This window comes from Festucalex cinctus, chromosome 8 (genome assembly GCF_051991245.1).
Source record: "Festucalex cinctus isolate MCC-2025b chromosome 8, RoL_Fcin_1.0, whole genome shotgun sequence".
Taxonomy (NCBI): domain Eukaryota; kingdom Metazoa; phylum Chordata; class Actinopteri; order Syngnathiformes; family Syngnathidae; genus Festucalex; species Festucalex cinctus.
Window position 1 is genome coordinate 16881824 of NC_135418.1, and position 23035 is coordinate 16904858.

At 38.9% G+C, this 23035-nt stretch overlaps 1 protein-coding gene across 2 annotated transcripts; it reads right to left on the reverse strand.

The window, feature by feature from the left end:
• Positions 1-3029: 3029 nt before the first annotated feature.
• nr4a1 (nuclear receptor subfamily 4, group A, member 1) lies at positions 3030-22307 on the reverse strand. Of its 2 annotated transcripts, XM_077529401.1 has the most exons (10): positions 22157-22307; positions 18798-19582; positions 16896-17025; positions 16473-16636; positions 15812-16014; positions 13832-14010; positions 13603-13737; positions 6633-6674; positions 5018-5089; positions 3030-3160 (listed from the first exon to the last, which is right to left on the reverse strand). In XM_077529401.1, exons 2-9 carry the CDS (start codon positions 19578-19580, stop codon positions 5052-5054), a joined length of 1674 nt encoding a protein of 557 aa, XP_077385527.1. In that variant the 5' UTR covers positions 19581-19582; positions 22157-22307; the 3' UTR covers positions 3030-3160; positions 5018-5051. The 2 variants fall into 2 exon arrangements, with proteins under 2 accessions (XP_077385527.1, XP_077385525.1); XM_077529399.1 differs by lacking the exons at positions 3030-3160; positions 5018-5089; positions 6633-6674 and having other exon boundaries at positions 11819-13737.
• Positions 22308-23035: the final 728 nt, after the last annotated feature.

Here is a 23035-nt window from a genome sequence, read left to right on the forward strand (position 1 = left end):
TGTGGCTTGAATTCCTGTTGAGAAGTATTAAACCTGGTTGTACTGTGTACTACCACTCCCACAGCTGTGCAACCCCCAGATCCACCAGCCTGCACCAACATCAGGTCTAACCTGCCTCTGCGCAGAATTTCCACTGTTCACCAAAATAAAGCTTTGAAGGCAAATGATGAAGCTAATCAATCCAATTTCATGTATTTTAATACAAGACAATCACATCCACACACATTTCAATTATTCTTTAGTGTGATTATGAAGTAAGGATGGAGAATGAAGGCAGATGAACACAGTGTCATCAATCAGCTGTCAGCGGTGCTAATTAACGCTTTCATTCTCGGAGGCTATTCTTAGCCTCGGTGTTCCCTTCTTATAGCAACACAGCACTGAGCAGCTGACAGATGACTAGTGAGAGCTTGATCGCAAACACAAACAGTGTCCATTTGTTTTTCTTTTTGTTTTGTTTTTTTAATTGGGTTGACATTCCAATAACCTGAGGGGGCTCGTTACCGTTTGAGACTTACGTAACATTTAATTCTAAAGGCATGCTGTTAAATTCTGTTCAGTCATGTACATTGTAAGCCAATTAATCTCAACCACTGGTGTGAGAGATCATCAGGTGTGCCGCGGGAAATTATCCTATTTCACTTATTTGGTCCAAAATTATTTATAAACTAATCAAAAAAAATAAATAAATAAAAAAATAAAAAAAACAGCGTCATTGTTCGTCTATCTATGCACGTGATGTGTGGCAGGAATGACAATTAAATGCACTACCACTAGATGGCAGAAGGAACATAATTAATCTGTTTCCACCTGTTGCCATTCATACAGAATTATGCACACTTTTCACACTGAATTTCTAATTTCATATCTTTTGTTTTCAAATTTAAAAAATTGATGTAATGATTTTGGTGCTTGAATCTGTGATTTAGTTTGTTTATTTTACTTTAACCATACCCAGATAAAACTGATATATGTGGCCATTTCAATATGATCTTCGTATTAAATGTTTCATTTGTAATTGTAACACAGGAAGGGTCCTGTTGCCACTATTAGTAAATACATACACACGGCTAACAGTTGGCATAAAAATGACCAAACAGGACTACGAACAAAACATCAAGTTTAATATACAGAAAAAGAAGTTGGTTTTTGTTTTTATATCTTTCAAAACCAACAGTGAAAATTACCAAATAACCACAAAGTGAACATGTTTTTAACCAACATTTGCAATATCTATAAAACAGCAGTGGATGACATTATGTCCTGTCTGTCAGGCCTATTCAGACACACAGATTCACACTCTTGCTTCATTTTTTTATTTAGTGGTCAGCTCATCTTGACACTTGTATGAAGAAGAATTTTAAAATGACAGCTTGGACACAAAAGAGCAAAATACACACTACTTTTACAACATCATGTTGCAAGTCCTAACCCTCCAAAACTGAATAACCTTTGAAGAACTCTTCATAACTAAAAGCTTTATTACTTTTCTTTTGAAATTGACGAGTGCATTTTACTACCATTAGCGTTATCTCCACTGAAGCCAAGCATGGGCCACAAACTCGTCACTTTTAGTCCTCAAGCATATGTGTGCCTGTTAATTAATATAGTTTTGATTGTGCTTGAACATCAGCGTGTAAAACATGAATAATCGCATAAAACAGTCTAAGAGAGAGGATGCCGTGAAACTCATCGGATCAGTGAGATTGGCGTTCGTGATCGAGTCCGTAGATTCTACGAGGAAGCCTTCGATGGTGTTGGTCGCAGCCAAACGGGTCAACCGGATATTGAGGAAGAAGAAAGCTGACTGTGCACCCAGTATGATTTGTCTCTTCCTTTGAAGGGATACGATTAAAAGTTAATTGGTTAGTTTGGGTGACTGTAGTTAAGGTACACAATTGTCCATTAGTAAAGTACCCATAATAGTATCGTACCCAACCGTTTTTAAAGGTTAATTCGACCATTTCTTGACAATATTATGTTATATGTGACCTCGCGAGTCTAAACATGACATTCTGATTAATATTACACTTGAATATGTGTTATGCGCCAAAATCCAGCCATTTTTATCCCTCTCAGGGGGGCGGCCATTTTGCCACTTGCTGTCCACTGAAGATGACATCACATTTTCAGGGTTAGGCAACAAACCAATCACAGCACACCTGCTTTCTGAAGCTGAGCTGTGATTGGTTGTTACCTAAGACCTGAGCAATTGTGATTTCATTTCCACGCGACAGCAAGTGACAAAATGGCCGCCTATCTGATATAAAAATTGCTGGATTTTTTTGCTACTTAACTCATATTCCACTAAAATACCATATTTAGACTAGTGGAGCTGCATAGAACATATTATTGTCAAGAATTATTATTTTTTTATTTCCTCTTTAAAGTGCATCTAATGTCCTCAGGCAACTGTTTGATTTCGCCTTTTCAATAGTAGCCAGAGGAAACCCACCCTTGTATTTCGTGCCGTGCTCTTGGCGACGGCAACTAGGTGACATGGTTGTGAAGATGTTGAAGGAACTCCCCCCTGGTGGTAGTGTGTCCTGGAAAAACTGCCTGGCAGAAGTCGCACACGTGAGACTGCGGCGCCACATCAGACATCAGCAATCTACCTGGAATACTCGGGAAGTCAAAGCCGAGGAACTGACGATCTGACAGAGACATCTGAGGCAAACGCAACACATTTTTACAGGTAAATATATGAAACAAATGTGTTGGTGCAAAGAAATGATGTTGATTTACCCTCCTTGAGTCCCTGTGCCTCCCGCCATCAGGCGCCTTCATGCTGAGCTTGGACATATCTTCAGCCAGGAGATGAGATGCGCTTTCATTTGGAGGGAGTGCATACACGTCAGACTGTGCAGCTGCAGGGTTGTGTGCGCTTATTGGGTTTCCCTGGAAATGCGCTTGGATTTCTTGGATACGCTCTGCAGTTAAGTCTCCATTAGGAGCACCTGCAGACAAACACTTTTACTGAGCCATGACGGATCGTGAGACTTGTTTTTTTTTTTGGGTTGTGTTGAACCTTTCGTCTTCTCTAGGGTTGTCATGAGACGGTGCAAGAGGGCCGCCTGCCTAAGACAAAGAGATCTCAGGCGAACAAACTCCTGGTAAAGTTCTCTGTATGCTGCCTCCATCTCACTTCATCACCCTGCAGCTGTGAGAACATATGGATTAGTTCATTGAGGATTTTTCAACACATCGAGTTTTGTCGCCACTGTCAACAGACAAAAACTGTAAATACTGCGCTTGTTGCACATTTGCTAGCTTCCACTATGGGAAAAATGTAATAAAATCATAGTGTGTTTTCAGTGTAATTTTAATATAACACCATCTATACATGTATTTTCTAAGCTGCTTCTTTTCCTTATTAGGAGATTAACACTTTAGTCACATAACATCAAGAGGCATGGAACTAACTTGACTCAACCAGAAACAACGACAAGGCATCGGGGAACAGAGGAGCAGGTGGGCAGATGGACAGAGGAATAAATCGGCGAAAACACACTTCTCTGTCAAACTTATATAGACAGCGAATGGATCTGATTAGCTGGGGCCAGACATGTGGCTAACAGGACTGACATGGAATTATCTGATTGGCTGTTGACCAGATAAAGAGATTAAAGATTCTTGACATCACATAGCTTCTGACTTCACATAGCTTCGGACCAGATGAAGCTAGTTGCTGGTTACATGCTGATTGCATCAGATGAAATCAGACACTTGACCCAAACATAACACAGTCATGACCCAAACATGAACCTTGCCCCAAACAAAACACGCAGTCATGACAAACATGAGCGTATGGCATTCAAATTGATTCGTATTTTGCACTTAACTGTAAAAACACATCATGGTCCAACAAATGGAAAAATAACATTTTAGCTTAATGGTAGATGGAGTCCACTTATATCTTGCTCATACATTTACAAAGCCACATTCACTTATCTCATTCAAATGTACCTGAGTGTAGCCTACACTGGCGCAGTGACACAATTTATCAACTATTAACCCATGAATAGGTTTTCATTTTTACTTTAAAATAACTTACTTTATTCCCCAGGATCCTGCACTGTACCCTGGCCAACAGGAGAACTCAGGATGTTTGAGTTTTGTTTTGTTTTTTGTTTTTTTGCTCTTTTTAATTCCATTTTAAATCAAGTCATGTCAACTTTATTTATATAGCATATAGTTTATCATGTAAAAAAAACAAAAAAACAAAAAACAAAAAACAACTCCCTCCTCCTTACCACCCACCCAACCTCTAGACACACAACCCAATAACATCATACATCATACTCCCACACGTGTGTATAACAATCGGACTAATTGCTACACAAGTGAAGTCGTCTAATCCCAATGTGTTAGCCTCATTTTAGCTAGCGTCAAGCTAGTTCAGTTCTCAGATCCTCATTAGCCAGCCAGATATTCCCCAAACATAACATAACTTCTGTGATTGGATGGCAACGAGTTCAGGGTGTACCCCGCCTACTGCTCTGAGCTGGGATAGGCTAGAGTGCCCCCGCGACCCTTGTGAGGAATAAGCGGTCACAAAAATGGATGGATGGATAACATAACACAACATAACACAACATAACATAAGCCCATCCCATCTAATTTTGGGTGAGAGGCTGAAACTGGTTTACAGCCAATCTCAGGGCGCACACAAACAAACAATTCCCACACACATTCACACCTATTGACAAGTCCTCAGCTAGTCTCAGGATTATAGGAGAAAACCTCAGAAAATCCACAGAAGAACAGGGAGAACATGCACATTCCACATAGAGAGCTAGGACTGGACCCTCCAATCTTGGAACTGCGAGGAAAATGTGTTACACACGTGTCCATAGTGTTGCTATACTGTGTACAAACCATGCCTATCATTCTTGATTCGCTCCTTGATGAATTATGGGATTGCAACGGTATAGTCACCTGTCCAGAACCGCAATTTTAGCTACATGAGAGGGTCAAATATTTGAGTAGTCAAATGCAATAGTGAACACTTACTGACCTGTCACACGATCAACTGTCGCAGCTCCAAGCATTCACTTCAAAACAACCACCTTCATCTTAAACAGTCTTCCTGTAAGATCCAAAAACATTTATATAAATTCTAGGCATAGTGGTTCTTTCTCCCGCCCCATGCTACACTAGAAGAGATAAAGCAAAGGGAAGTGGCTAAGAAGAATAAGGAAGTGAAGAGCATTTTGTTGAAAGAGGACCTCATCGGTTAAATAAACATGCGGAAAATATTTTTAGAATGTCATAGGAAGTGCAATGATCTGTTGTTACGTGACACAACGTCAGAATAGCGTCAGTGTCAGGATTGGGAAAGTTGTCACCGTTTTCTGGAAAAGTGATTTTTATTTTGAACTTTAGCATAAACAAATGACACTTTTGAACACCTGAGACTTAAAAACCTGACAGTTCACTCTTAAAGCACATTTTAAAATGTGTTATCTATCATTTGTTCATAATGTGTTTGTTAATTCATAATTTTAGATTGAAGGTCAATCTTAGCTAGCACTGGCCTGCTCCAGTTCACTGACGAAAATGCGGAACTCAGTTTGTGTTCTGCTTTTGTTTCACCTCTGTGCATCATTACCCTGTTACACTCTAAATTTGTTGACTTGACAAAATGACTTCAGATGAACTAAGTTATTCATTTAGACTATTTGTTTTTAATTATATTACTTGCTTGAGGCAACAGAAGACTGTCATTTGCAGTACAGACTGGCAGACTGATAACAGAACGTAAAAAAGGAAAAAAAAGGTTTGAAGATTAAACCGTAAACATTTCTTGACAATGATATGTGACCTCACCAGTCCATACATGACATTCTGATTAATATTACATTTGTGGAATATGAGTTATGAAGCAAAATCCAGCCGTTTTTATGCATCTCAGGGGCAGCCATTTTGCCACTTGCTGTCCACTGAAGATGACATCACAGTTGCTCAGGGCTCAGGCAATGACCAATTACAGCTCACCTGTTTTCTGAAGCTAAGCTGTGATTGGTTGTTACCTGAGACCTGAGCGACTGTGATGTCATTTTCACTCCGCAGCAAGCGGCAAAATTGCTGCCGTCTGATATTGATATAAACTTGTGGATTTTGGTGCTTAATTCATATTCCACCAATGCAATATTAGGGCATTGCAATTAATCGAAATTCAATTACAATTTCAATTATCACACTCTACAATTACAAAATCAGCATAATCGTAAAAAAAAAAAGAAAAAAAAAAAGATTATTTTGAGCTGTTTGAGTTGTTTAAATGTATACATTTGCACCTTTTTAACATTTTAAAAATAAATAATTTAATACATTTTATTTCATGCAAAACCTGCATAATTATACTGTTTCAAAGAACTGTATTTGTCTTAATCATTTTTACATTTAAACATTTTCTTGTTTTGTACCCAAAAAATAAATGATCATCCTAATCGTGATTTACATTATTGCCAAAATAATCGTGATTAATATTAATAATATATGAACTAAATACCGTATTTAGACTAGTGGTGCTGCATAGAACAAATGTCAAGAAATTTTGGGGGGTTGACTCCCCTTTAAATTCAGAGTACTTAAGGCATTATTTTTATTTTTTATTTTTTTTTTATTACCAGTGATGCCAAAGAATAAAAGTTGGATGTTGACTGTAGAACCTGAAATAAAGATAAGAAAGGTATAGGCTACTTAAAACTTCTGTAGCGTGACTAAAAGTTATTATGACAACTTCTATCTAACTTCTTCTAATTCTATTTTCATTATTTTTCCCAAATCTGAACAAAAAACTCTAAACATGTTTCTCTTTGTTAAACTGCATGATGAAGGTGTGGCTGGTCACATGACACGTACATAAATGTGAGTCAGTGTCATGTCCTTTAATAAGACGAAAGGATGGAAGTGCTGCTTGAGGCTGATATTGGTTTAAAAATAAACTCTGTTTAATGCGACGGAGTCCGATGGGTGGCAGACTCTGACATCAATCCACTTGAGTGCCCCCCATGCTCCCTCTGAGTTTGCAGCCAGCACCTTGTGACCCCCCCCCGGACTTGCGAGTCCACTTCACTTATGCAACTCTCTGTTTAAGGAACATTGGGAGCCTCATCGCATCTTTACAAAATGGTGGTGGAACAGAACAGACGCTTTAATAGAATACATTCAAAATTAATATGTTTTATAATGTATTGTTGCCAACCAGAGTGCTATGGCAAACAAATTCTGGACAAGGTTATCATACAACCCCGAGTAACACAGATGCTGGTGCGAATGTATAATGCAAATTCACATGGCTGCTAGTATGAAGGCTTTTGACACCAAATATTTGCACCGCTATTTTTAACATCTGCTCTTGTTTCCAAGGACTTGTTTAACACGTTGTCGCTTCCAACACCACTCGAGGAGAAAACGACGATAGCGAATGTATTGCTTTCAAGAGATGTGCTAATGTGGTAGAAATGGTTAAAGATGCTTTACATCCATTTTAGAGAAGTGTCTTGTGTTTTCATTTATGCATGTCTTTGATCATTTATCCCTCAGACCATCAGTTGTATTTGCTGGTGTTTGTCCTGACCTTGAACCTCTCCTTGGCTTCCACATACATGGACTCTGCCACCCTTACATTGCACTTGATCCATGTGTTGGGGGGCTCACTGCAGTGTGCGTGTATTAGTGTTGGGGGGGCTTTGCTACGAATAACTTCTGGGCCAGGAACTGTCATCTGCCAGTGCAACACAATCCGTCCTGTCAATCTCGTTTTATAATTGTAACATTCTCATGTTTTTTGGCTGAGCAGAGCGATGTTTCCAACATAGTGAGAAGCGCACATGAACACACACGGAAACCGATATCCATTTTATCTCGCGCTGCGCTTTTCAAGCAGCTGTGAAGTCATTATTTGAAATAAAGAGGAACAGGCTATCTACCCTGAAAATTTGGACTTTAATTTATATTTTATTATTTATCAGTTCAACACAATTTTATCATGTTAGTTATGCAGAAAAGTCAATACAGAAGAATATGGACGCGCACAAGATTGACTCTTGTTTCGGTTACACATTTGACCGATAGTCCATTCATGTGTAAGTCCGTGCGTGCTGGCTCCAGTTGGAGGACTGGAGCCGTCACTTGCCTTCGGTGCCGGTTGGCGTGGGTTCACTTCTCCGCCTGGGAGACCATGTAGCTTACATGATGTAAGCTTGTGTGAGTGAGTGAGTGAGTGAGTGAGTGAGTGAGTGAGTGAGTGAGTGAGTGAGTGAGTGAGTGAGTGAGTGAGTGAGCGAGTGAGTGAGTGAGTGAGTGAGGCAAGAGTGACGTCATGCAGCCGACAAATTCGCGCGGCCCCGTCTGCCTACAGCAGGGGTGTCCAAACTACAGCCCGGGGGCCATTTGTGGCCCGCCATACATTTTTTGGCGGCCCGCGGCAAATACTAAAAATACATTTTCAAAGCTGTTTGAAAAAAAAAAAAAAAAAAAAGAGCGTGGATTAAACATTTCTTGCTACGCAGAGACACAAAATTGCAGCTAATTATTCAGTTTCAGAAATAAAAATAGTTTCATCCACTTGTTGCTCAGTGTCAAGGTCCAATTTGTGAAAACATCACATTTAATTAATGGTTCTTAAGTGTGGTCAGTTTGCTACCGATTGTTCTTGTTGTGGTTCAGAATGTCAAGTTGGGATTCAGCAGCAGCTCAGTGGAGAGGTGTATCTATTATAGTGGCACACAGGGGTCACTATTTGTCTTGTTACTGTTAGCAGTTTTCAATAAGTAACTGTACATTATATCAACAATTTGTAATTGCTTCATTGATTTTTAGCATGTTTAACTCATTCACTGCCATTGACGGAAAAAGACGTCAAATGATGCATTTTTTGCCGGTCTGGCAATGAATGTGTTAATAAATAACTTTAAAATAAAATAATAATAATCAAAGTGGCCCTTGCAGTTTTCTATTTTTCTGTATGTGACCCTCAGAGGAAAAAGTTTGGACACCCCCGGCCTACAGTGAGTGACAGCCTTAACCCCGAACACATACTATATATTTAGAGAGAGAGAGAGAGAGAGAGAGAGAGAGAGAGAGAGAGAGAGAGAGAGAGAGAGAGAGAGAGAGAGAGAGAGAGAGAGAGAGAGAAATATATATATCATCATGGCATATGCAAAAGAAAGAGTAGGCCTATACTTGGAGAATAACACCAGTCAAGCGCATCGCTGTCAAACTCGGGTTTACACCAAAGACACAACAACACGAGCCATTTAATAGTGCAAACAGATCCCCAGCAACCTACAGTATCCTCCACTTGAGAATGCTAATTCACTTAGAAGTTAATACATTGGGGAGCAAAAGAGCTTTAGCTGGTGAATTGGGGTGTACGCGTATCACAGGGATGGCATGGCCACTGACGTCTGCCAAGTCATTTATCAGCCGACTCTCGGTGAGAGAGGCCAGATCAAATTACAGACGTTTCTATGGGCTCAACAATAGCCAGCTATAAATAAACGCACATAGGGCTTTCCACAGTAACACACCCACGCTTTAAACTGGAGGACACATTTGAACAAACATATGAGTGTATTAATCAACATGCTATGGGAATTAAAGGTGAATCTCAACAGTAAAACACGCAAGACTGATTGTAGTTTTGACAGAGTTGGGAATGAAAGAGGAAGAATTCAATCCAGCAGTGTCCCTACAGAATACAAAGCAGCTTCCCAAAGTTATTTGAGGCTCAGTCCATCAATAAACGACAGGTGCAACATCCTCACAAACAAACCTATTAGCTTTCTTCCCACAGCGACAATATCGTCAGGCTCTCCCTCCTCAAACACACACAAATGCTCCATGCTAATTCATGGGATTTGCTTCGCTAATACATTTGGAATGATCCTAAAGATAATATTCATCTAGTAAGTCATGCGACTGCGATTGGCTGGCAACCAGTTCAGGGTGTACCCTGCCTACTGCCAGGAGCCAGCTAAGATAGGCTCCAGCACCCCCCGCGACCTTTGTGAGGAGCAAGCGGTTAAGAAAATGGATGGATGGATAAGGCATGCGACATGTTAGGATATGCCTGCGACTACAAAAGTATTTTATATTCAAAGGGGCAGGCAACCTTAAACATTTCTTGAGAATAATATGTTTGTTGTATGTGACCTCACTAGTCTATACATGACATTCTGATCAATATGACCTTTGTGGAATATGAGTTATAAAACAAAATCCAGCCATATTTATGCATCTCAGGGTGTGGCCATTTTGCTACTTGCTTCAAATCTGAGCAACTGTGATGTCATCTACACTCGACAAGTGACAAAATGGCTTCTGATACTGATAAAAATTGCTGTATTTTGCTGCTTACTCATATAATGCAATATTAACCAGAATATCATATTTCGACTAGTGGGGCAGCATAGAACATATCGTCAAGAAACTTTTGGGGGGTTGACTTCCTCTTTAATACTGAACAATAAATGTTAAGCTGTAACTACAAAATGTCCGACGACAAAAATGAGCTTGACACCCCTAAAATAGAGTTTTGTATATGGTAACGTAAGTGTTGGAAATGGAAGAAAATATCTCAGTTTAATAAATAGGTACACATATTTTGAGGGTCTTTTTTTATACTAGCAAATCAATGTGATTTCTGAAGTTGTTTTACTGCCAGAAATTTTGTAGAGCTTACTTTAATTACAATATTGTCTGTTTGTCAATTTCAATATGTATATGTTTGGTATAGTCTTGTTTTTGGTACAATAGAAAGATCATATAATTTTGGGTTGTTTTTTTTTGTTTTGTTTTTTTTAGGTTCAAGTTACATTGCTATTTGCTATTATACTTTGTACATTGCTAAATATACAATAGCACTGTTGCATTAAAGCAATTTGTCAAAATCACAAAGTTGTTTGTTCATAATTCGGTTAAATTCAAATGGGCTCTCGTGGGCCTAAAAAAATTCCCCCTGTCCTTGGAATCAAACTCTGCTTTCTCTTATTAATATTGTGGGCGGCAAATATAAGCTACATAAAATATGATAAATAATTGTTGTCAACATTATTTTAATTGTAAATCCTGTTGTTGTGTGTTAAATGTGGATGTTAAAATAACTGGCCACTGGCCTTCCCTCACTTGCAAAATCGAAAGACGACTTTTTTTCTACATCATATTGCTGTAATAGATGATGCTCATAAAAAGTGCAACAAATCACTATGACAAGAAATCACATATACATGCATGCACAATCATATACATTCAGTTTGAACATAATTCCATGTGTGTATTGCTACCGTCTGTGCCTGCATGTCAGAGCAGATTTCTAAAGTTGAGACCCAGACAACAAATCCAGATGACACCATTTCACTTTAGAAAAAAAAAAGGGGGGGCTCAGGGGGCTTGAAAGTTCACTGTGCATACATACATGACACATAATTTGGATAAAGTTAAGATAAATATTATTGATTTGGTCTGACAAAGAAGTGAAGAAAGCTGTTTGAGCAGTCGAACTTTCATACTCCCGCTTCAACATTTCTGCCCTTCTTTCCACTCAGTCTGCCAGCACCAAAGCCCAGACGACCATATCTCGGTGTACAATAGTATCAAGTGTTGCGGGGATGAGGACAGCGGTACAGTGTCTTCTTCCTCCGGTCTGGAGAAAGATGCTTTATTGACGTGGCCAGATTGACAACGTTTTGTAGTATATTCATTTTGTTTGTGATAATTAAAAAAAAAAAAACATTTAAACCTCAAAATGAAAACACTCGGTAACACGTTTTCAGAATTTATTATCAAATATACTCCCTGTGAACAGTTTTGCATCATGAAAAATCCCCATTCTGCATGAATGGAGAATGAAGTCCATTTTGTCTCATTGGCTTCATTCAGTGAGACCCCGGCGACATTTTTTAAAATATTTGCGTGGTTCACTTCAAGGGTCAAATAATAAGAAGGATACACAAAACAGAAGAATGTGAAAGACATTATTTGACACAAACACACAAATAAGCATTCATTTTGTCAGTGAAATGCACATAATCCTCACATTCAACTAAAATGGCTTCAAATAGTCTTTGGGATAACTGATTCATTTGTAGACATTTGATCAATTGAACCACTCCGCAAACCACTAGCTCACTATGTTCAATGTTTACATATTACTGTATATATTTTTTATTTGGAAACTGGACGGGTGGATGTATTGACTCACACACTACAGACACTTTCTGTGAAAAAGCTTTTTCAGTGATGGCTGAATTCAAATTTGTCCTCGGCTTGTTTGTGATATTAGGAATGACAGTGACATTGAGCCACATGAACTCACCGCATGTGTTGAGGAGTTTTTGTGAAGGCACTTTTTCTTTTTTTTTTTCTTTTTTTAAATTCACTACCCAGTTTAGTGTGTGCCTAAACTGGAAACCTGCCAGCATCAGCTTTTAAAAGGTGATTAAGAGAGTAATGGCAGAACGTTGTTGTTGTTTTTTTAAGGCCATGAGGATCATTACTAAACTATAAATTTTTTTATCAAAATTGGTGTAACCTTTGACCCTTCCACAAACTGTGACAGTGTCTCCCTTTTGAAACATAATGTCCACATTTAACTTGCAACTTCTGACTCGTGACCTTGTGACCTGTGTTTCTGTTCTCAGTGGGACCAACAGAAAAGAAACCTCTTCAAGAAGAAGTCAACTTTAACCTCACTCATTTAAACATGACATTCTGCTTAATAATTACATTTGTGGAATATTAGTCATGACGCAAATCCAGCCGTTTTCATCCATCTCATGGGGCGGCCATTTTCCCACTTGCTGCAGTTGCTCAAGGCAATGGCCAATCACAGCTCACCTGTTTTCTGAATCTGAGCTGTGATTGGTTGTTACCTGAGAAACTGTGATGTCATTTTCTTTCAACAGCAAGTGGCAAAATGACCGCCTTCTGATACTGATAAAAAAAAATGGCTGCATTTTGCTGCTTAACTCATATTCTATGAATGCAATATTAACCAGAATTCCATATTTAGACTAGTAGGTGGCTCATTTTTTTTGGGTTGACTTCCTCTTTAAGAGATTTGTGTGTTCGGTTTTTAGCTCCCTTCATTGACACTGCATTGCCAACATTGTTTTTAGTTGCTGCATAGCATGGCAACATTTCCACATATAGCACAGCAATAAAGACCTTAGCACACTCCAAATATATGACCACTAATATCAGTTCATCTCTTTTCAAATTGTGGTACGCAAACACAAGATGAAGACATCTCACTATACATCATTACACACAGAGGTGGTTCAGAGCGCTTGGTGCTACAAAACCTCGAATGGTTCCGTGGGGTGCCAATCTTTAAAGATTCCGCATGCATGTTTAAAGATTGCCGCTGTAGATAGGGTCCCCATTATTAGGTGACATTGTAGCACCAGCCAAACCACAAAAGTCATATAAGGTGCGTTCCTTCTCCTTTTGTGTTCATTTGAATTCAGAATGGTAGAATATCCATAAAGATTTTGTCCACGATTGGTGGAGGGGGGACAAGGTTCTCCAGTTTTAGGTAGAAGATGCGCTGCAGGCCCTGCGTGCAAAGAGTCCTCAACTCTGGAAGCTTACCCAGAAGCCGAGAGAGATAATTGGGCTGGGGTCGGCTCGTTTCCGATCTGTTTCCGCTGGCGTGCTCCCGTAAAGACGAGATGAGGTTGCTCTGGAAGTCCTCAACGCGTTTGGGTTCTTTGAGGCCGTGGCGATCTAAGAGTCAAACATGTGACATCATGAGAAACACCGTCCTGGCGTGTACCCGACACACTACGATTGACTGTGAGAAGGAAACAAACGGTCGAACCGGTGATGATGACGAGCGCTGAAAGGCACGCAAACAAGGAGACGTCTAAGTTCATGCGGTGAAGGCTCTGGGAGAAATCCATGATGGAGTCGATCCAGTCTCCGAAACTGCGGACGCACTGTAGCCGATGGAGGACCACGCCGTTACAGAAGATTAGTTTGTGCTTCTCAGGGTTTGACCTGGAAAAATGAAAGCCATGGGAATGAAAAGATAAGATGCATTAAGTAGGGCTGAACGAATCTCATTGAACTTTTTTTCCCTTAACCCCTTCAGACCCATAGATAATTGCAGTGGACATGACATATTTGCGTTTCTAAACCAATGAAAATGCAAAACTTGGATGATGTCAACACTTCTGGTTCATGATTGGATCCTCGCTAGCCAATCACAATCGCAAGTTGATTTGAATGATGTTCATGATGTTGATGTTAGAAATGTTACATATGTTTGGTAAGTTTACAACACGTTACAGCCAAACCATCCTAGTGTCCACTAAAAAAAATAAAAACATGAGTTAACCCCCCTTCAAAAAAAAAAAAGAAAAAAAAAAGAAAAAAAAAATCCATTTTGTTTTTCACTGGGAAAAGAGTAATAAATAAATAAATAATTGCCCAGCAGGAAAAATGCGGGTCTGAATGAGTTAAAGAGGACGTCAACCTTAAATATTTCTTGACAATAATATTTTATATGTGACCTCACTAGTCTAAACATTCTAAAATTGCATTTGTAGAATATGAGTTACGTAGCAAAATCCAGCCATTTTTATCAATATCACAAGGTGTCAATTTTGCCACTTGCTGTCGACTGAAGATGACGTCACAATCGGGCTCCGGCAATAACCAATCACAGCTCATTTTCTGAATCTGAGCTGTGATTGGTTGTTACCTGAGACCTGAGCAACTGTGATGTCATCTTCAGTCGACAGCAAATGGCAAAATTGGCACCTTGTGATATTGATAAAAAATTGCTGGATTTTGCTGGTTAACTCATATTCTATTAATGCAATGTTTACAAGAATATCGTATTTAGATTAGCCGGGATGCATAGAACATTATTGTCAAGAATTTTGGGGGGGAATTGACTTCTCCTTTAATAGTGCAATTGCAGTTTAATATACGGTTGTTGTTTTTTGAACGTCCTCGTCTCATGTATTTGAATTACTGAACAGGTGCATTATTAGAGGAAATTTGTAGTTTTTATTACATAACCTTACCTATGAATGAGTGCTCTCTTTTGTTGTCCGGTATTCTTTGCTCATGAAATATTCATGAGCTTACAGTTCATTCATGTATGTACAACTGCAATTCTATTTTTTTAACAACATAAGGAAACATATTTTTATTTGTGTAGTGTGTTTTGTGCTTGTTCTTGCTGTTATTAATTGGGAAAATAGTTCCTTCCATGAAAAGGTGTTCCTGAAGTAGATGAAATTGAGTTCTATTTGCATGTATTTTGTATTTCTTTGAGTGGAATTCTGCTATGAAAACCTATTTATAGTTATATTCGTTTATCATTTCTGTTAACAAATTCTTTAGCAATTGCTCTTAGATCGAGTTTATCACTTCTCTTTGTGCATGTGAAGAACAGATGCGACTTGAGTGAATTAGCCGCTTTCACCAGATTCAAAATGGCGTTGGCCACCTGTGACAATTGATCACTCTTGATTGGCTGTAAGCTAGCGAATCAAAAATGGAAAGTGACAAAAGCAAACAAGCTTAGCTAAATGTTATTTACCGATATGATTAGACTATTCCTGCTTGTATTATGAGGGCATTTGTCTGCATTTATTTCATGAAACAAGAGTGTGGATGATATTTTATGCACGATATACATTAAAACAATGACTTATTGGCCAAGTTCGATATCGATGTTGTCAATGTCTGTGTGCTATTTGAATTTGATCACTTATTCAGTCCTAGTATTAATACGAAAAGGTATAATTGTGCACATTCTATTGGTTCTTAAAAACAGAAAACCTACCTGTATGCCAGGCGCAGGATGAACAGCTCAACAAAGGCAGACTCAAGAAGTAGCTGCTGGTCCTCTGTGCAGAAGTCAGAGAATCCTGGGATTGTTTCAGCCCAGGTTTTTACAACCTCCAATGACCCCGTCAGGAGGTCATAGAACTGCTGGATGTCACCAGCATCCTCCTTCTCTGATACCTTTTCCACTGTCTCCTGGTACTGAGGAGTAAAAGGTGGCAAGCAATAATTAATTCACTCTTCTGTATGTTTTTTTTGTATTAAGAAGAGAGTAAAATAAAAAAAATGACTAAATAAATAAATGAATAAAGGTGGAAAAAAAAATATAAAAATCTAATTCAAATATTAAATACAAAAAATAAAGATAAATGGATGGAATTAAAATGATATATATATGTCATAAATAAAGTTAGTAAAAAATACAAAAATAATAAGCGAGATTCAAAAAAATAAAAATAAATATAAAATTAAATGTTGAACTAATTACAAATATTAACATATAAGTAGAATTAAATATCCACTTTTATTTTCACATTGATTCATTTATTTATTTTTAATTTTGGCAGTTTTGGTCCTCCATATCCGCTACCATGTTGGCAAGGGGCCACGTTATTCTTTTTTTCCCCCCCAGAACCCCTGGAGCCCCAGAGACAACTTACCTTGGAGTAGTCAAGCTTGCCAATAGTTGGGTTGGAGTCTAGATGTGCACGTACTAGCAAGGAAATGATGTTGTCGTTGGAGGTGGTGGAGGAAGCCTCAGCCACCGTCTTCGGTTTGGATGGCAGACGGCCTCGACGACCTTTCAGGCTGTCTGTTCGAACGACTAGAGACAGAAAAGATGAGAGGAAGTCTTCAAGTGCACGCTTGCGTCCTTCACATGGCTGCACCACACACTTGGAAAAAAAAAAAAAAACAGCTGCTGCACTATATCCATTTCTTTCTGCAGCTGGCATTGTAAATCTCGACCAACATGTGTCTGTCATGCCGAGCTTTGGTTTCACAAGATTGTCATTACAAACCCCGCTTTGGCCAACATCATGCGTAAGTCAGTGAAAACTCAAAGTGAGGCTGACGGACTTTACCTTCTTTGACCATTCCCACTGTGAGACATTTCTGGAAACGGCAGAACTGGCAGCGGTTCCTCCTCCTTTTGTCCACTGGACAGTCTTTATTGGCCAAGCAAACATATTTTGCATTTTTCTGCACAGTTCGCTGTCAATCAGGGGGGCAAAAAACAATATCACTACGGATGGATTGTTTATCATGCTAAAATTACAGTAGTAATAGGAGCCCTTTATTGGGCAAGGAACCATATTTGGTAACCTGAGCGTATTCAGAATGAACTTGGCAAGACTTACGATGAGGGAGATGAATGGTGTCTTTTTCCAAGTCAATCAACAAATAAAAATAATGTCAATCATTAAAAAATGTATGAATTGTTGTTGTTTTTTTATACTATTTTTAGGGGTGAACAAGTATTGATACGAGGCGTCAGTTTCAAGTTGATACATGGCCTTATTTCAAGGTATCGGGCGGTAGCCGATACTAGTATCGGTCACACTCTTATGGCCATTTTACGAAATTGAACTAGTTTGTTCAATTTTAAGGAAAATTCTACATTTGAATATATAGATCTTTCTTTAAAATTATGTTATTTTTTTGTTTTTTGTGTTTGAAGGGAAATTTTGTGTATCAGAAGTTCCAGTGGTATTGGTACTTGGTATCGGTGACGATTCAAGAGTTGAGAACTTGTACTACTATTATTGGTCTGAAAAAAAATTGTTATTGAACATCCCTATTTATTTTTTATTCTTTTAATTACCATGTCTCTTTTTGGTGTTTAGATGGTATTCAAAATATACTGTAAAAAATATTTACCTGGAAAAAAAAGAGTAAAGTTTTTTTCACTCCAAAAATTCTACAAGATAGTATTGAGTACATTTGACCTGTTTTTTCTTTTTCTTTTTAAGTTACTCAAGCAATGAGGAACAAAGTCATGACCTTCAGCTTGGGAAACAACCACTCTACCACCTGAGCCATGCCACCCCTGCTGTTTGCCACTATACTGCATAGCTGATGTGTCCAAATTCAGACCAAAAACTGGTCTCTTGTAGGTACACAGATTCGGCCTGATACCATCAATCACACTGCAGAAGCGGCATGACTCTGGTGATAGAGTGGACTTGAAGCTTGTGGGTTTGTTCCTCAACCCTTGAGTAGCTTTTTTTTTTTTTTTTTTTTTGAGATGTGGGTTTAATTTTTGTTACCACACTCATGACATAATATAGTAATGATATAAGTAAATAGTCGAATTACAAAGTTAGTCTAGTTACAAAAAAAAGTAAAAAAAAAAATATAGTTATGAACAGTTTTTGCCGCTGTTTGTATTCATATATCGCATAGTTTGCTAGCATTGTTTATTAGCATTAAGGAAAGCAGACTTTATTAAAGGGATACTCTACTTATTTAGCTATTTTTGGCAGTCAAACATAAATATTTTGGCTATAATAAATTTGATATGTTCATTATTTTTTATGTACAATTAGTACCTTTAAAAACACATTTTGTAACTTGTTGTCGACTGAAAATGACATCACAAGGGCTCAGGAAACCAATCACAGCTCAGCTTGTCACATGACCAAACCTAGAAAACAGGTGAGCTGTGATTGGTTACCTGAGCCCTTGTGATGTCATTTTCAGTCGACAGCCAGTTGCCAAATGTGTTTTTAAAGGTACTATTTGTACGTGAAAAATAATGAAAGTATCAAATTAATTTTAGACAAAATATTAACTTTTTATTGCTATAATGGGCTAAATAAGTGGTTATATGTAGGTAATATGTGGTTGTTAAATACACAATATAATTCCCTTTGTTTTTTGTTTTTTTTAAGTCACAGTAAACCTAACTGGAAGATTGCTTACTTGAGTTGTGATATGAAAAATGAAAATGTAAAATAACAACAATCTACAATCCTTCCACTCACTTTGAAGAAACCTTTGCATCCTTCACAGGTTCGCACTCCATAGTGCTGACAGGATGCATTGTCCCCGCACACGGCACAGCGGCCCTCGCTCAAACCCGGGTTGTGGATTTTGGGAGACCCCTCAACCAGCCTGGCGCCATGCTCCAACGTCATGACGGGGAAATGGAGCGAAGACACTTGCTGCTGAGGGGGCATGAAAAAAGACTCATCATGACCGAGCTGAGCTTCCTGGTGGGGCAGCACGGGGGAGTGCTGCTCGGGTGTGGGGCTGAAGGGGAAAAACGATGGCTGCTTATCAGCCGGGGGGGCTGCGTTGTAGGTGCTGAATGGGGAATCCCATAAAGGTGCACTCAGTGTCTGAAAACCTGTTGCTGGAGGGGAAGCGGCGGGGTACCCCGGACTGCCGTAGTAGTCGGAGCTGCATGACGACAGCGTCTCATCAAGGCAGCTGAGTGTAAATGAGCCCGGGTAACAACCATACACTTGGAGGTCATCCAGTTTGTAGGCTTGGTTCTGCATCTGGCAGTCTGCACGTTCAGCCGCCGAGGTGTGGCCGAATGAAAGCGTAGACGTGGAAGGCGAGGCGGGAATCTTGCAGGAAAAGGCATCAAACTCCCCGATGTAGCCACTTCCCACTAAGGTATTGATGCTGGGTAACAACGACGTGTGCAGCTGCTCCTTCTGGCCACCGATGTCCATCGCCGGTTTGGCGCCCGGGTCAGGGTTGGAGCTGAAGTGGGTGTCATGGGTCAGGGATACATGCTGCGTTTGTACACAGGGCATCGCTGATGGGCACACAATGACATCAGTTACCACAGGCCAAACAAACCACGTGTAGGTTCAGACCGTTTAGTCATACTTTGAAAATGCTCAACCGCTGCCACATGTTCCACACAAACATCTTGGTTACCACACCGGCACTAAATCACACCAATGCTGTTCAGTGCCTACGTACGTTAGATACAGTGATACGCCAGGCGTCAGCATACTTTTAAGACAGGGATCACTGTGAGTTATTTCTTGGGTACTTACTACTGATAAATGCGGAGGGCTACCAGTTTGATACACACTTCTTAAATAACACTTTTGCTCAAATTACCTTTCATTATTTATATTTTATTAATAATAACGAGTTATACTCTTCTATGTGAAGACATGATTTCTCACACTAATTATCAACACTCATATAATAAGGTGCAACACTATGGGATAGTTGAATTACCAATGTGGACTAAATAGTTTTGACTGCCAAATAAGCAAATACGTATTTAAATACGTTTTGCGTATTTCCAAGCATACATATAAACGTGAGATGTCTCGTCCGCGCCGTGAGCCAATGACAAAAATGTGCGCACAGGACGGCCATCTTGGGACAGGGCTGCTCGATCACTCATAACGTTACGGAGCACGGTTTAATAACTCTTTATAATAACTCTAGATTGCTGACGTCTCCCAAATTCTCAGCCGGTTTTCATTTTTGTTGTGTAATACGACACAAGAGATGACATGAACAACTATTTAAAAAATAAATAAATACAAAAATACATTTAAAAATTCAGCCTGAATCATAGCCAGGTTATGCTATGCTTGTTGTTTCTGACCAGTACCTCGTTTACCTCCTTGTTTTTGTTCTATTAAATCCCTTTTTGGCTTCACCTCTGCCTCCCTGCCCTGCTTCCCTGCATTTGGGGACACCACCACACCTCAATCGTGAGTTTTTTTTTTTTTTTTTTTTTGGGGGGTGACTTTTTATCATTTAAATTTTATTTATTTCATTTTATTTATTTATTTATTTTATTTTTATATATATTTTATTTTTTTATTGTGTTTATTTTTATTTATTTATTTTTTTTATTTTTTATATATATTTTTTTTTTTATTATTAAATTTTTTATCTGAGATGTTTTTAAAAAGATGGACAAGCCGAAAAAGAAGAAGAAGAAGAAGAAGAAGAAGAAGAAGAAGAAGAAGAAGAAGAAGAAGAAGAAGAAGAAGAAGAAGAAGAAGAAATGACTTATTCTGTAGCACGTTCAGGCGTAAAACTCCAGCGGTGTCCTCATACTTTTGTCCATGTGATCATATTCATTGTTTTATGCAGACCCCCTTCAATTACAACTTGTGATAAATGTTGAAGGGAGAAAAAAAAAACAAACACAAAAAAACTTACTTTTTTTTTTTTTTAATGTTTTCATATTTGTTAAGACAAATATTGCGCTGACTCATTACTCCGTAATTAACCCAGAAAAGCACCTAAGTCGTAATTGAGTGTTACTATAACTCAACTGTTGAAATGTTAGTCTTTGCAAGGTCAGCTACGATCTGACAAAGCATGAAAAATGCGGTTTCTGTCTCTGATTGGTTGTTTTTCCCCGAGTGCGGCATTTTTCTTATATCAAATTAGAAGTGCAAGATGTGGCCAGAGACGGCTGATTATTTTACAAATTATCAGTCAACAACACAAACAGGTTTTATACCGTAATATTAACTGTGGTTAACTTATTTTTACACCCAACAAATGTGACACTTGAACCTGGAAAAGATTATTTCTGCTTCCAGTATTTCCTATGGGGAAAAAAAATGTTTTGAAACCAGATCCCGGATTGTTTGCCCATAGAGTCTCCACTGTATTCCTTCCAGTCAGTAATTCTAAACCTCGTTCTGTTTGTTTCCTTTATTATCCCCTTGAATGCCTTATTTGCCATTATGCCCTCTCCTTGGCTTCAAGGCATCTCAGCCCTCTTTAGAAAGTGTAGCCGTTGGCCCAGCGGAGCCGTCAGATGCTGTCAGATATTGTGTTACTGGCTGGTCGTGTTCTTAAGAACTCCTTGAGTGGAGGGCAACCCTCTTTCACAGGGACTAAAGCAGGGAGTGTTGCAGATTGTATTACAGGAAGGGCCTGGTGCCATGCGAAGGGTGGCAAAGCCTGGTAATGCATGTGGTTGTGTGTGCGTGCAGTTTGTGTGTGCTTGTTCTTGCACAGGTGTCTGCTTGAGGGCCGATTCGAGACATTGTGCTGACACAATTGACCCTCACTGAGAGACCCTATAAGTGCGGCTGTTAATGTTTACAATTGGGTGGACTCACTTCTTATGGCAGAAATGATGACCTAAAACTGTACAAACATACTGCACTGTAAATTCCACCATTTTGTAAGATTTCAACAAACTGAAGTTCATTTCAAAATCTCATTATAATCACTGCTTTTATTGAGTGTGGTGAGCAAAAAGAGAAAATAAAAATTCCAATTTACTTCACCTGCATGACCTTTTTTTTCAGGATTTTCCAAGTATTGTATCATGTCATTATCATTGATTATATGAAACAAACCGCATAATTATAAGTGACATATAAACACTGACCTGATTCACGTAAATATCCCAATTCTGGTGTTGTTCATGTATTCCAAAAGACTGAACTAAGGCCCCTCTAATGCACACGCCCACTCTCACACGCGCGCGCGCGCACTCACACGCACACGCGCATCGGTTCAGAATCCACGCGGGGCGCTCCATGCGCTCCTTGTTTTATCACGCTGTGGAGACGACAAGGCGGGCCCGTGCCGAAAACGGTGGAAGTGGGGGAGGACTCGTTTCCGGCCCGCGGCCAATCACGTCGCGGTCGCCACAGACGTCATTTGAGTGACGCATTCGCGGGATTCCACTGACGCAAACGCCCATGCGCCACGCGCTCTAAAAATAAACCACTAACTTGCTGCTCACGTGGGACTATTAATGGACGCCAGTAAAAATAGTGGCTATTTGCAAGGAGAAAATGTCGCTTTTACTTTTGTTGTGTGGCATTTTACATAAAAACTGAATTAATAGTCCTTTTTTTAACCACTTGTTGAACCTTTTCAACTAAGAAAAAATATTCCTTTCTTCTTCAAATAATGTAATATAGCTTAATATAATATAAAATATGGACCAGTATGGGGAAATAGTGGTTAGGGTGTATGCTCCACAATTCTTTCCATGTTCATTGAATACTTTAGGAATAGTGTTTAAGGAAGTGGATACAGTTTTGATTTGTTTTTTGTTTTTTTACGTTTTAACTGTCATATAAGTGTTAAAAAAAAAGAAGAAGAAGAAGAAGTTTACCACTGGAATATTATTCAATTCAATTTTATTTCAGTCAATTAAAAAACATAAATTAAAAGTGACAGAAAACTAAAAAACTTATGTTATCTGCATCGTTCTTTTTGTTTTGCTCTATATTTTATTTTGGAGAAAATATCTGTT

What these genes read in the sequence shown, in the direction of transcription:
- nr4a1 (XM_077529399.1), bottom strand. Translation starts at nt 19,580, where the DNA reads ATGCCCTGTGTACAAACGCAGCATGTATCCCTGACCCATGACACCCAC. An exon ending in AGTGGGAATGGTCAAAGAAG is followed by an intron (nt 16,637 to 16,895) that starts GTAAAGTCCGTC and finishes TTCTGTCTCTAG; the next exon opens with TCGTTCGAACAGACAGCCTG. An exon ending in AGCGCTCGTCATCATCACCG is followed by an intron (nt 13,738 to 13,831) that starts GTTCGACCGTTT and finishes TTTGACTCTTAG; the next exon opens with ATCGCCACGGCCTCAAAGAA.